Source organism: Panthera pardus, unplaced genomic scaffold (genome assembly GCF_024362965.1).
Source record: "Panthera pardus isolate Hobbes unplaced genomic scaffold, ASM2436296v1 HiC_scaffold_16, whole genome shotgun sequence".
NCBI lineage: Eukaryota > Metazoa > Chordata > Mammalia > Carnivora > Felidae > Panthera > Panthera pardus.
In genome coordinates, this window is record NW_026526721.1 from 45,623,739 (window position 1) to 45,638,543 (window position 14,805).

Genomic DNA, 14,805 nt, shown 5'->3' on the forward strand with positions numbered 1-14,805 from the left:
GCTTACATTACTGTGGGAACACATTTATTTTGAAAGTTCCTTCATCAGTGTCCCTTGAGAGAATCAGAGATGCTCTTCTGAGTGACACTAAACGTGAGCAGGCTTTTCCTGGCAAAGAGTTGGTGGTACAGGATTTCGTGACCTTCACATCTCGCTTATTCCTCACTCCGGTCACATGAGATGGTGGGTAATCCTACTGAAAACCATAGGAAAAAGCAAGGCAGAAGTGGGAATTCAGTTTAGCTTTTCCCAACTATATAATAATGCTTAATCCTATGTTGTTAGGAACTTTAGAGGCCAACCTAGACGCTAAGACTATCCTCTCACTTGTGAAACGTAGCCCCTTACTGGAGAAGGTCTCTGTGATTGTTCAGGGTCCCGAGATCAAGGATAGCTAGAACAACAGCCTCTAATTTCACATAAAAGTTTTTTGACAGTTAACACTGTGTTGTTATTGTGTTGTGCTTTAGGACCTGATTCCCATTCTGGTTTAATAATCAATTTTAAGAATATTTTTATAGATTATTTTGTCTTTGTTTATTTAGGCCACAGCTTTAGAACCCAGCAAAGGAATTCTGGGTTTCTAAAACAGTACTTTATGGGTCATTTCCGTTTTGGTAAGGCTCTCGGTACTGCTGTAATTCATCTTCTTGTATGGAAATTCAGGAATAATTAAAATGTGATCCTCTTTGAGTTTGGGAATTAGGAAGTCACTAAGGCACTTATAATGCACATCACTATTTTAAAGTGTAATTACAGAAGAGTCAGACTACAAGTGTGTAATAAGGGTAATTAGTACTTTGAGTTAATTGATTAAAACTGTAATGTTTGGTCCTAACATAATTGGAATTGTGTCCTCTGTGAAGGTCACCCCTCACGCCTGTTTTTTCTGTGTGCAAAGTAAAGAAACTAATAAAGCTGTACTGAAGCCTCAAGAATTAAAAATTGGCAGTGGGAGACTTACGGAATTATATCCCTCCTATAAACTTATTATCAATCACAGATATTTAAGCACATTCATTACTGTGTCAGTATGAATGTGGAAGTGGTGCTCTGAAGCATTGAAAACATTTTGCTAGTAGAGGTCTTTTTTACCGGCTTTAAATGGCCAGATACAAATGTGTCCTTCTATTTGCCTAAGTACACAGAATGTTTATTTCCTTAGAAAGGCCGAACGTGGCAGCAATAGACCAAAATTCAGCTGGCTTTCAGTTGATCTGAGTTTCAAAAGAGTAGAATATGGCGGGCTTACCATGATACATTATTGCATTTACCTAGCAGTTGGGTTTCTCAGAGTGGAAGTACTTCCTTATTAAATAGATGGTTTGTTATTATCTAGCAGAATTCTGATTAGGGTGCCAGCATATGACCCAAGGTGGGGATGTGGAGTGTCTTGTATTTTATTTCATTAAGACAGGAGGCCTATGGCTAAAAAAATGGTTTCTGGGGAGTTTCCATCCTATGCTGTGTCCCTTCCTTCTCTGACTTAATTCACACCACCACCTTCTCTTGTTCTCTGTGTCTGAGGGTAATTAGTACACATAAGCAAACCTTAGAGCATCATGGTTAAGAGGGACAGTTTTGGTGAAGGCCAACCTGGCTTCTGCACATCTGTGTTAACTTTGTAAATTTGGCTCATAATTGTACTTTCTTAAAGGGTTCTTCTGGTTATTGACTTGGACAGATAATACAATAGCCCAGAAAGCATTTATTTTAGCACACTGGTTGACATATACTAAGCTCTCAATAAATGTTAACTATTATCCTTAGAGGCAAGTCCTAGATTTAATATTGTATTTGAAAACTTTGTATATGTATTCCAGGCCCAGGGGATGAAGTTCTTGAATACCCACATAGTGATTAAACATACATAGTCTCTTCTCTTGAAGTGTGAAGGTCCACAACGTATAAATTAAACACACTACCACAGCTGCTCAGGCCCTCAGCTACCTGGGTTTTTCAAGACTTTCACAGCAGGCGTTTGGCACTTAACAGTAGCTCAAACAGTGGGTCTCATTATTGCAGTGTTCGCTAAGTTGTTGTTAGAGCCTTGTAGGTGGCCAGTATCTCGCCCTCCTCCTCTTCCCCTTGCTCTCCCAGCACAGATGGGACATCCTGGTTCCTGAATGAAACTGAGCAAGTCCGGCATGCTTCACCGCCCCTTGCCATGTGGCATTTTAATGAATGAAACTATTACCTTTCACTTTTCCAAAAGGGCCCTGTTGAGAAAAGTGTTCAGTGACCTGAGGTCTCTCAGTAGAAAAATAGTAACTTAAACATACTGACTCAAGGGAGGAAGGGCGCAAGTGCATAGCAAGCCGAATTCCGTCACCGCCTGCCTTCTAAGCTGCTGTCCTGTGGAAGGCTTGATTGCCAGGTTCATAATGTTTTTTCCTAATTGGCGGTCTCTCCCCTGTGCTAGCCTGCAGTGTACATCAGAATAAGGAACCGGGCCCAGGACGAGTACCTGACCGTCACCGGCAATGTCGCTGACACAAGGGCAACATCTGTGTGCGTTTCTCCCTATAGCGGCAAGACCACTCAGGTTTGGCACTACTGCCGAGGACTCTTCAAGTCCAAGGTAACCACCCACTGATACCTCGCCCTGCCTTTTGGCTTTTTCTTTTGGAAACCAGAATCTTGCCCGATCAGATGGGAGTATAAAATAATGCAAAGGTCGGGGCACCTGGGTGTCTCAGTCGGTTGAGCGACTGTGGCTCAGGTCAGGATCTCGCGGTCCGTGGGTTCGAGCCCCGCGTCGGGCTCTGTGCTGACAGCTCGGAGCCTGGAGCCTGCTTCGGATTCTTTGTCTCCCTTTCTCTCTGCCCCTGCCCTGCTCTCGCACTCGGTCTCTCAAAAAGTGTATAAACATTTAAAAAAATATTTAAAATAATGCACCTTCCTAGAAACAGTTGCATGATTATTCAGATACTGTGATGTATATTACTAAGGCTTTTCAGTGAAATCGATTTAGAAACTGAATTTTCTAGATGGGAAAATTCTCTATTTGAAGTGAAAAACTAAGGTTATCACACACTGGATATGCCTAAATGATTTTTAAAACCAGTGACAACTCACTGGATTCAACTGGACATTGTGCTTTTGTGACACATTCCTTACTGTGGCCCAGGTAAAATCAGGTGTCTGTGATTTAAACATGTTGAACCTTTCACTTTGAAAATACACAAGGAAGCAGTAGTACAAGAAGTTGTTACTGGAGAAAGCTTAGAAAAACCAAGTTTACATTTGTGATGCTCCATTACATTTGATGCTCTGGGGAACAGAACACCAGTTTTATTATGTCACCAATGGATTGCCTACCTTTTTCTCATCAACAAAAATGAAAAGCACTTAAGAGTAATTATCATATGGCTATCTAGCACATCACGGATGCTTTTATAGGAAAACCAAGCTCCAGTGATCCGATACGTTTATGCTAATAAACATTTAATTGTAATGCAGCAAACCTTCATTGACCATCTGTTGTCAGATGCAGGTATCCTTTTAAAAAATGAGCACCTCTATTTCAGTAGATCTATTTCTGTACCATCTCCTTCTCTCAGCCATAAAGAAGACTTAAAAAGTTAGTGGAATTGTAACTATGCTATACAGTCTTCTTTTTTAGATGAGAGTTGTGTAAAGAAAAGGGACCCCGTTCACTTGATTCGAGATAACACAGTGCTGCCAATTTTCTTCCTAATCCTTTTAGGCCAGTGATACATGCCTGGATGTGATTGGTGGCCGGGACACACCTGGAGCCAAAGTGGCTCTATGGACCGAACACGGACAGTTCCGGCAGAAGTGGAGGCTGAACAGAAATGGAACCATCAGCTCCTATCTCAGTGATCAGCTTGTCCTTGATGTTAAAGGTGGGCCTTTGGACAAACCCACAGGACAAACGTTGTGTGTCCCTGGATGTAATTTAAATTCCAAACCTCCTTCTCTTCCTGGGTAAAAGAAATACTAAGTTATTTCTAATTATTCTTGAAAAGAGATACCGCTGTTTTAATGAACAAAACAATTAGCTACTTGGATCAAGTAGGAAAAGCCTAAGGACAAACCTTAGAAGGTTTTTGTACATTAGTACAGTTGTAAAATTCTCATTTGCTACGTGATCTTTGAGAACATTTGTAAATGTGAAGCTTTATCAACTATAAGATGTCCTGTTTCTTAGAAAGAAACCGCTTTTTGCTGTGAACTGCTGTACTCCTTAAAAACCCTCAGTTAAAACTGACGGTGGGTATTGTTCAAGCTTGTTTATTAGCAAGGTCCGGGCTGTTCCTTTAACTGGCTTAGTCATAGCCACTGTCCGTGTGGAAGCAAAATCACAGCCCCTGACATTCAGCCAGAGCTGCCTCCGACCCAGCGCTTTGACTGCAAAAGCGGTGTGCCCCAACAAAGCGATTCTGAACAACAATTTACACCCCTTAGTTTTTCAGTTTGAGCCATGATAAGGTCCGGTTTGAGGTTAATAACAGCTAAGCTTATTTAAACTCAGTTTTCCATCTCAGGCTGCTCTGTAAATCAAATATTAGTCTACCACTCAATGGGCTGAACAAAAGCTTGTGAACATGCTTAAGCACCTGTGTGAACAAATAATCTTTTCTTTTGGAATTTCTATTGTAGGAGGAAATTATTATGACAAGACTCATGTAATTGTAAATCAACCCCTGGAGGGAGAAGAAACACAGAAATGGGACATTGAAATATTGTAAGAGAATTGGCAACATCTCGAGAAAGAGCAAAGGAAGAAGGAACTTCACATCCCATAGAGACGAAGCTCCTTGTCCTCAGACTTCTCCATCACTGAGCAGAAGGTTTTCTCCCAGGTTCCAAACCATTGTTAACCGTGGAAAAGCTCAAAGTGTTCTTGCCAGCTATTCAGTGTTCCTATGAAGAACACATGTTCTGATTTCTGTGAAAGGTTCTATTCCTGCTTGATCTCCATCAAGTGTGTGTTTTCTCTCCTAAGATCCTCCTAGTAGATGGGTGTGAGTGCTAAGCAGAGGAAAACAGATTCCTTTAGGTCAAGTTGTACTTTTCCTAGAAGATAACTTTTTTAGCAATACCTGAAAACATATTTAATAAGCCTTCCTATTAAGTTGCTGTATTTAGGTAAGCCTTAAAGGTTCTTCTCTATTGAAGCTTTTATAACAGAAGCACCTTAAGTATTCATACTTGTAACTGACCCCAGGGAGGACCTCAGCTTTGTTAGGAAAAAGGCTCAAGTACTGGCATATTTTCTGTGGCCAAACTAAAAAAAAAAAAAAAAAAAAAAGGCACAAATAACCTGTGGCCATCCTTTTCCTCTGTAGTAATAACAGGCACCCTTCAGGGTGGCAAGACTGTAACCAGTGGTCACCTGTCCTGGTGCTGAGGCCTCGTCCTAGAATCTGCCTGATCTGCCCTCAAGGAGTGTTTAGTCACAGTTTTCTTTGCTGAAGTAAATTTCAGATGTTCAAATGAAAACCCAAATAGTATTTGAGCCTTGACTCTACCATTTTATTTAATAAAATGACTGAAAACTCAGCTTTCCATTTATAAGCAAAATCAGGTTGGATATCAAGTAATGGTTACCACCTTTAAAAATTAGTTCTTAGTATTTTTTCCTCCTGAGTTGGTTTTAAACAAATTGAGACAGCTGTTCCCCCTCATCCCCAACTTTTACCAGAAAGCAAAAAACCACCTATTTTTATATAGATTCAATCTGCTAGCAATATTTTTAAATATCCCCCTATAAGCACTTTAGAATATAAAATAACAGTGAATTGTTTAAACACAAAGACCCGCTATTTTGAGCATTTTTTTTTTTTTTTTATAGAGACTTGGTCTTTCCATGTAAATAATTGAGTTTTTTTTCCTTCACTCTCAGGCTTTTTGTCATCTTTGAAGCAGCGTTGTAAAACTCCCTTAAGCCCATAGATGTGAGTGCCTCTCATTAGTTTGGCAGTATTTAATGAAACTTATAGGGGTAACTTTATTTTAATGGGGGGGGGGGGTGGGGTTATGTATACACAAAGGTATGTATATTTTCATTGTGAAAAACCAATTTAAAATTTAATTGTTGAAAAGATTTTTATAGAGCCAGTGAGGCTCTTTAAAGAAGTTGTTTCCTCCAAAGAACAAAGCCAGGTAAATGACATTCAAATTTCAATGATACATTTATTGGAGTTGTACCTTTTCTACCACACTGGATTAAAGAAGTTTGTCAAAAGTATGGTTTTGTTACTTTCTGAGACATCTACTTCATCTGCCATTCTGTCCTCCATGTGCCTCTGTAATACACATGGCCAACCAACTTCCTGAAACAGGGAGGTCTCACATCGTTAGGTAAGGACAGTTGTAAAGACAGCTGCTGTAGAACCATTCCCAGGCTGCTGACTGAAAGCAACAGAAGCTGCCTAGCACATAAATGTTTGCTCCTCCTCTTCTCATACGTATGTAACAGATGGTCCATTCTCAATTCTGGAAAGGCACTAGACTACCTGGATCAAGCATTCTGTCCAGAGGGATAACACCAGATTTTCCTTTTCCTCATCTGTAGGAAGTCTCAGGTTCTTGACAGAAACAGCTGGATGGCCCCAAATTTGCTTCAGTGCATCCATATGTGATAAAGGAAAGCGAAGTCCATGAGACTGAAAAAGGACAAACCATTTAGGTAAAAAATGTACTTTCATAAAAAAAACTTCTATAGTTATCAGTATATCATTTTTGATAACCTTAAAAGTAGGTAACCTACAGAACTGGCCGATTCCCATATAAAAATTTAGACTTTATGAAAGGCGTCCTAGTTTATATAATAGTCTTTTGCACTGCTTCATATTTATTACATTACACATTTCCTTCAAGGCTGCAAGTCCCAGCTAGTATCTTTTAAAGCTGGTATATGTACATCACAGAACTGTCTGGCTTCATCATCCCCATGCAAGGGCTTTGTCAATTGTGTGAAACGTTAAGTCCATGCTGCGATCATAAAAAAGCACATCACCCATAAATCAAAGGTAACACGTTCTTCCCAGCCACCACCAAATCACAGGAAAGACATTTTAGGTTGGAACGGACCTCTGTTTCCTCATTTCCCATCATGTGTGTCTCTCTCCTGTTCTTTAAGGAATGATAGATGTAAATCATCTTTTCCTGAGTTTCGTCCTTTAAAAGAAAAAAGGGGAGGGGTGGGTTAAGTTGTCAACAATAAAATAGGAGGTGACTACTCGGAGTGTTTTCCAATAATGAAATTCAACACCCAGAATACTGTAAAGAATCTTTTTGACACAAAATGATTATATACAAGGTATATATTATGATCAGATTACTATTTGTATATAACAAATAGGCACTTTTTAAAGAGTGTAGCTGGTAGAACATCATCAGAAATGGGGTTTAATTAAAAAACAAATGTTTACATATCAACTTATCAATGAAACACGTTTGTTCCTTTGATCCTAACAGCAGTTTTATGTCAGAATTTGACATTCCCAGTTATAGATAAGCTGACAATTTATGAACACCATGGAGCAAATATTACCAGCCACAGGAGCTATAAAAACTTCCAATTACAGTAGCCTCCCAAATAGTCCCAACTTCCCTTCCTATCCATCCTACACGGGGGTTTATCATCCTAATCAGAACCCTCACTCATTCCTGGTCACCTCTTACATCAGGGACAAAGACCTTGGCCTGATACAGAATGTCTCAAACTGATTATCAGAATAACTAGGATTTTTTTTTTTTTTAAATAGGAATACAAGAGTGTATACTTCTGAGGTTTTTTTTCCTGTGTGTTTTATAAATCAGTCCTCTCCAGGTCTGGCCATGATGGCTGTGACAGTCTGGTTATAGACACACCTAGCTGCCCCACACTCTCATCCCCCTCCAATCATTTATGGAGTACCTATCAAGATAGCGAATTAAAAGGAAGAGGGGGAAGTCATAGGGCAGGGGATGGTGTCCAGGGAGCTTTACTAATAAATAATGAAGCTCCAACCCAGAGCAGATGAAGCCCAGGAATTTAAAACTTCTAAAACTTTTCCAGTTGGGGCACCTGGGTGGCTCAGGCATTTGTGCCTCCGACTCTTGATTTCAGCTCAGCTCATGATCTCACAACAGTGAGATCAAGCCCTGAATCAGCATGCCCAGCATGGAGCCTGCTTAAGATTCTCCTCCTCTCTCTTTGCCCCTCCCCCTCCAAAAAAAAAAAAAATTCCAATAGAGTCAAGGATCAGTTAGCCGGTTTTGGCAACCATAGGATTAGGTGACAAGGTTACGGAATGTCAACTTTCTTCTCCATGATCTACAAGATAGAGATTTTTTGAGAAGAAACCTTCACAAAGCCATATGTAATGATAGATTTGGACAACATTCAGGAGGGGAGACGGACTGAGGGAGGTGCATGAACAAGGGTCTGCAGTTATCTGAGCAAGAGCAGTATGGCCTGAGACCAGGCAATAATCCCCACATGAGGGGAATAAAGGAGAATCTGTGGGGATGAGGGCAAGCCCCAAACGTCCAACAGGCAGGCCTCTCTGGCCCAGTGAGATGTAAGCACCATCTGATTGATGTAAAGCCAGGGCACAAAGTTATGAGGACAGATGCATGAGGGGTAAAGGCAGGGGCCGTTTGTTAATTTGATAACCTGAGGCCCGTGACAGAAATGTTCTGAGAAAACAGGAAACCTCCTCCCCTCTGTATACTCACAGACTGATCCTGATGCAGCCCTACTGTGAGGATGGTGTGGTCTTTAAACTGCAGTCTCACTGTGCTGTCCAACCTTGGTAACTGTCCACCTAGAAGACCCACAGGGAGAAAGACAACCTTCACAAGAGGAAACCCAGGCTGAATCTTGTCTGTGGGTAAAATCTAAGTGTGGGGTACCCTCCAACTCAAGTATTGGCTTACCCTATATCTATAATGATACTGAAATATAGTTTACATCCTTATGGAGCTCATTCTTCCAGTGCAGATGTTTAACAGATCAGTAACGATAGATGGTTAAGCATATTAAATAGATGTATACAATACCATGGAAGCATGACAACTGTCACAATAGGGCCACCGTGCCTTCTGCACACAACACTCCCTTCCCCAGTTTCTGTCCTCTGCCTCTTGCTCTACACGTGGACCCTGAAAGGACTGCGTTCAAACCGCACCATCTCACCAACTAGTTGTATAATCATAGCAAATTATTCTATCCATGTAGGTCAAGCATAAGATCATAAAAGCCAGCTAATAAAATTCACAGAAATAAAAAAATAGTCCTTTCCCAAGTTAGATTTAACTTAGTGAAAAAGTAGCCACTAAAAACAGACTAATCTTACAGGGTCATCTGGTTAAAGAGTCTCGAAAGAACAGAGCCTTATGGACGATAATGGCTAAGACAAGGAAAACCTTAGAGAAGATATTCCGTGCCATAAGCTGATACTCAGAAAATGGTTCTATAAAGATGAAATACATGCTGAAAAAAATCTGTTTTGAATAGGACCAAACTAATTCTAAACTTCACCTAAAGACTGTACTAAAAATATAAATTGAATCAATGTTAGAGGCAACCTCATAGACTATTTCAGTGGTTCTCAACTATGATAAATAAGGTTTTAATAAAAATTAGTAAAAATGAGACTCTTACTCCATGGAGAAAGCACCAAGCAGCCCGAGATTGGGCCTGGAGCTCACAGCCACGTGTCGGTGCTCTGCTGAACACAGTCCCCCTGAACACCAACAGTAAGCAAGGCCCCTACTCTGTGAGAGAGCCAGACTAAAACAGGACCGCTCCACAATCATGTCAGAACTCAGGCAAAAGCAAGAACTTTGTCCAAACCTCCAAAAGGACCACAGTTCCCCATCCTGCTAATCTGGGAAGCAGATCCCATTTTACTAATTCCAACTTCAGCTTCCTTTCACTCCTCCTTCCTATAGAAGACCCAATTAGACTCCCTATTTTCTGACAGCATCCAACTCAGAGCAAAGCCCCACTCTCTTAACCCTCCTAAAAAATCACCTAACCAGAGCCCAAATCCTATAAAGCCTTCCAACAGTCTTTTACTGAGATGCCCCACAACCCTCAACAGTGTGTGGTCTTCCCAGTTGCAACCTAAACCCATTTGTCCCCCTGCAGGAGTGCCATACTGATGATACGCTATCACCATCTATCCACAAGTGTTAGGTCATTTGCAGCCTAAACCTGTCCCAAAGTAGTCACATGGGACTTAGGGAAAGTTGGTGACCACCTTGGGCATTCTTAAATTTCACCTGCTGGTGGCAACATTTTACCCATCCCTGAGTTCATCTTGTTGGAATTAGTTCAGTGTTCAAGTTATTAAAACTTCCTGAAGATGATGAGTACCAGAGGACCCATAAATACACCTATTTTTCACCCACAATCACAGGGCTCTTTCTCCCCAACATGCTCGGAGGCAGGATGCCTAAAGGTACAGCATGTCCTATCCAAACATAACACGCCAAAGACAGATCCAGATCCACCTTACCAGCTTCTTGGGGCACCTGGGTGGCTCATTGGTTAAGTGATGGACTTTCGATTTTGGCTCAGGTCATGATCTCACGCTTTGTGAGATGGAGCCCAACATTGGGCTCTGCACTGACAGCATGGAGCCTGCCTGGGATTTTCTCTCTCCCTCTCTCTCAAATAAACTTTAAGATGCTTCTTACTTTCCATCTTCCCAAAGAGGAGCCCACCCAGGAAAGCCTCAAAATATCCCACATCAGCCCAACCACCTAGAAGAAAAGCAAAAGCTCCACCTGGCGTTGAAAACTCTGATCCGTCTCCCATATGGTAAGGGGGGAGTCTGTTCATAACAAAATCCTTCTTCATGTCTGCTGAAAGCAGCTCTTTGGTGCCCTCCAGGCGGTCTGCAAGGGTCCTCAGAAAGCCACTTAATCTTGTTGCAACCGCTGTGGCTTCCACCTGCTGGAAAGAGAAGTGAGTGCTGGCCCAAACTCCAAGACTTACTGCCCACGTCCTGGTCTCCAAAGTAGTACACTGAGCATAATCACCCAGTACAGACGAAGATCCATGACGCTTCTGGGGGTATGGGGCAGGGGACAACCAGTGTGTTTAAGAATACCCCATTATTTCCTTGTAACCACTATTCATCATAAGCTGCCTTTTGTTAGCCAAAACAAGATCAATTGTCAGGATTTTGCCTAGAAAGAGGGATCCCTAGAAATATGGTGCAGTCTCAGCTCTGCCTTTAGGAAAGCCAACTCATCATCCTGAGGTGACTGCTTCAGACAGTGAAAGTAACCTTTGCTCAACTTAGCACTAATTCAGTCACCTGAAAACTAGCCTAACAGTGCTGCTGTTTCAAACATAAAACAAGGATGCAGAGGAAAGCCAGGAATACCCAAGTACCCCAAGGATCTCCTGTGGGTCTCTCCTAACTAATCATGTGCAATCAATCTATGGCTCTCCTAGCCACATGTCTTACTTATTCAACCACTTATTCAGCCAGAGTCCTCACAGCGCCTGCTACTGCCACCGTGACATATGGAAAGAGGGCTGTCTGCACAACACCCTAGGCTCTTTGGGTCCCACGTCCCGTGCGGCACGACCCTCCTCTGCAAACCTCCCAGCTCTGCCGTCAGCCCAGGAGACAAGCTTGACTCCTGTGGGAGGAAGGATCCTGGGGTCCCTCCGAGGGGGACGACGGCTTCCGCCGGCCTGGGCTGCCACTCCCCCCCACCCGCCTTCACTCCTCACCAGGAGCAGCTGCCGGGGTATGCCAGCCCGGAACTCCAGATCTTCCTTTGCGGTGTCAAACACAAGCCCCGACATGGTGTCCAAAAGGAAATCTCCCCATGAACTGCAACATGCACCAAAAAAGAAAACAGACCACACACGGAATTTACAAAAAACACTGATTTCGAGAGTAAATCCCAAAGCTACAAAGGGCATTCCAACTTCCTTCCCTTCCCCAGGCATCGTGAGTTTAATTAATTTGACATTACTCAGCACAAAAAACTTTAAAAGACCTTCATCAATCACACATCTTCTCTCCCCCGCCTTTCCCAGACACTCACGTGGAAAGTTAAAAGTGGGAAGCTAGACTTTATTCACAATTTTTCCTAAAGATACCACACAATCATATACAGTCTAAGTGGGAAGTTCAAGGGACCAATATTTTATAATGTCTTCAACTATAACACAAGTGTCTATGAGAGGAGCTTTGTAGGAGATTTTAACAATTATAGGACATAAAAAATGTTTATGTTCAAAAACTACAAAAGAAATACATTTAGGGTAACCGTAAGATCCCTAGACTGTGTAATCATCTGAACTGTTAGACGCTACATTTTCCTTTTTCCCTTGTAACAGAGGGGCACTCTTCCCCAGTAAAATATCCAACATCAACAATTTTAAAATAGTCAACTTGCAACTTGTTGAAACTCTAGCAGTGGTTTACTGGGATAGAAGGGTAGAATCCAATGGCCAAAAATAACATTTAGGGATGAGCATCGGTGTTCAATTACCTGTGCTTTCTCTGGGGCATTTACCACTGGCTCACTCCCAAATGTGTGCTACTGTAAGAAATGCTCTGTGGGGTTGCTCTCTTTAAACATTTCTTAGCTGTTTAAAATTTTCCTCAGTGTCACCAGATTTCAAATTGCTGGCTACGCGCAAAATGGAAATTCACAGTATGACTTTTGCTTCTCACCCACTAAGCAAAATTAACACTTTTATGCTTCCCTTCCGGAAAAGTGGCAAACGAAGACAAAAGCCACATCAGAGACACCTTCCCTAAGATGTCCACCCTTTGGCATCTTCACCACTTTATAACTTCACGTTACACCCAACCTCACAGATCTGACTGCGTGAACCTCCTCCTGGAGATTTTTCACCAGCACAAAAATAAGCTCCTTTTGCAAGGCCATAGGTGAAATCATGTGGCAGTAGCTCATGAAGAGATTAACTGCAGCTAACCAGAGCTCTGTGCTCTTTTCAGAGTCAGAATGGATGTTGGGCCTTTCCAGAATTTGAGGTTAATAACTCTTGAGGGGTTCACTTTGGTAAAATAGCCAAACCAACCTGCTGCTGTCCCACAGAGGTCCCAAAAATTCCCAAAAAAGCTACCCTTAAGAGGTGTTAGGAAAAGGCCCCGAAATCCTCACCCTGCCACAGTGCCTTCAAGAGTACTAGGACCAAAGCACAGGGACATCTCTGGGGAGCAATGGTTCTTGAGTTAAATTTGTCCCATTCTAGCCCCAGCACCACCGATAAAGGCTCAGGTCAGAGTCTGACCTACACACGTCAGTCATGGTGTCCATCCACATCCCCAGCTGACCAAAGACATGGGTGGGACCCAGGGAAGAGCCCACTAGCTCTTCACTCTTGGAACTAGGAAACAGTTTAGCAAAAGTAAAAGCTATTAAGTCCACTGAGATACAGGGAGGTCAGACAAGAAACCTAATAATGGCTTATGGTGAGTCAATGTTATGAGTGAACAGAAGATGAGGAAAGACAACAAAGTACGTGAAAAACCAATTACTAGGAAACCAGTCGGGGCCAGTAAGTGAAATGCAAAAGACAGAGAATCACAGAAAGGGGGATGAGCTGAGTAACATTAATGGCGGGACACCAGAAGCTACATGGACATTCATGGTGCCAAACTGGCTGTCAAGGCCCAGAGGTACTTTGTACCCACACTGAACTTCAGGTTCTGGCCTCCCTGTGGCTGGCTCTTTCCACTTCCTACAATCTCACTCCCTCAATTGTCCCCGCTCTTCTTAAGCTGGCCTTGGTGACTTTCTGTTCCCGGCCATGCCCAAGAATCTGCCTAGCCACAGTGACAAAGGCATTTTTCATAAGCTTTGGCCTTCTATTTGTGGGCAAGGACTGCACTAACTTTAGGCCAGGCTCCAGCAAGTTCCTCTGAGCAGCCTCTCAAACGCAGGGGTTAATTTCACCCAGAAAACCCAGATGAGGAAGTAGAAGTACCTTACTAACTTGTTTTGCAAGTTATGGCTTTGAAGGTAGGAGGGGACTTGGCTGTCCGTCAGGACTAGAATGCCTCTCCTACTTTGACCTTCTGACCCACCTCTACTTACTCATCCTTTGAGACTCACTCAGCTTGGGTGTCAAGTCATTTCTGAAGCCTTCCTAGATGCCCCAGCTTGGCAAAATGCATTCCTCTACACTGCAAGAGTTCCCCCTGCAGACCCATGATGGAATCTGCCCCGACTTCCAGACTGCAAATTCTCTCAAAGATCCTTCAGTAACAGGCCTGCATTCCCAGCAACTAGCACAGCGGCTGGTGCCTGCAGGCTGCGATACAGTAATGACTTTCAAGGAGGTCTGGACTACTAGCAAGGTTGCTGCTGTTCAGAAATCACTCACAGGGAGGGCGCTTCTGCCCGGGTCCTGTGAGGAGGCACTCACCGAAATGGAACACAGTTTTAATTAGAACTGTTTTCAGCACATGTGAGTTTAGGTCTTACTGTTCCAGACTTCCTCTCCTACATAACTTCATGAACTTTTATAAAAGACAGAAACCTTAAAAGAGATCCAGAGGTTTCAGTGGACACGAGGGTTTCTGTTTGGGGTGATGAAATGTTTTGGAAACAGATAGTGGTGATGCTTACACAACAGTGTGAATGTAATTACTGTCACCAAATTGTACACTTAAAAATGGTTACAGTGGCATATACTACGTTGTAAATATTTTACTGCAATAAAAGATTTTTAAAAAGAGACAGACTACCAGTCCAGCCTGGCATCTTTAACACTGCCACACCCACAACTATGGTTCTTTCATCCTAAATTTTCAAGTCTTCGTTGGGTAAATCCCAATGTTC

The 14,805-nt window shown here is 42.4% G+C and overlaps 2 protein-coding genes across 8 annotated transcripts in view; one reads left to right on the forward strand and one right to left on the reverse strand.

Moving 5' to 3' along the window:
• CRYBG3 (crystallin beta-gamma domain containing 3) overlaps positions 1 to 6,217 on the forward strand; it is a 129,518-nt gene extending 123,301 nt beyond the window's left edge. For both annotated transcript variants that reach the window (XM_019448117.2, XM_019448119.2), the window contains 3 exons: positions 2,423 to 2,581; positions 3,710 to 3,869; positions 4,627 to 6,217. In XM_019448117.2, coding sequence (XP_019303662.2) covers positions 2,423 to 2,581; positions 3,710 to 3,869; positions 4,627 to 4,715 — 408 coding nt within the window. In that variant the 3' untranslated portion in view covers positions 4,716 to 6,217. The remainder of the gene's footprint in view (positions 1 to 2,422; positions 2,582 to 3,709; positions 3,870 to 4,626) is intronic.
• Positions 6,138 to 14,805, reverse strand: part of RIOX2 (ribosomal oxygenase 2) — a 28,131-nt gene continuing 19,463 nt past the window's right edge. For 5 of the 6 annotated variants that reach the window (XM_019448123.2, XM_019448121.2, XM_019448120.2 and 2 more), the window contains exons 6-10: positions 11,714 to 11,816; positions 10,753 to 10,921; positions 8,695 to 8,783; positions 7,063 to 7,149; positions 6,138 to 6,635 (exon numbers count right to left, since the gene is read on the reverse strand). In XM_019448123.2, the coding sequence (XP_019303668.1) occupies positions 6,477 to 6,635; positions 7,063 to 7,149; positions 8,695 to 8,783; positions 10,753 to 10,921; positions 11,714 to 11,816 (607 nt within the window). In that variant the 3' untranslated portion in view covers positions 6,138 to 6,476. The remainder of the gene's footprint in view (positions 6,636 to 7,062; positions 7,150 to 8,694; positions 8,784 to 10,752; positions 10,922 to 11,713; positions 11,817 to 14,805) is intronic. The other variant, XM_053903244.1, reaches the window with a different exon arrangement.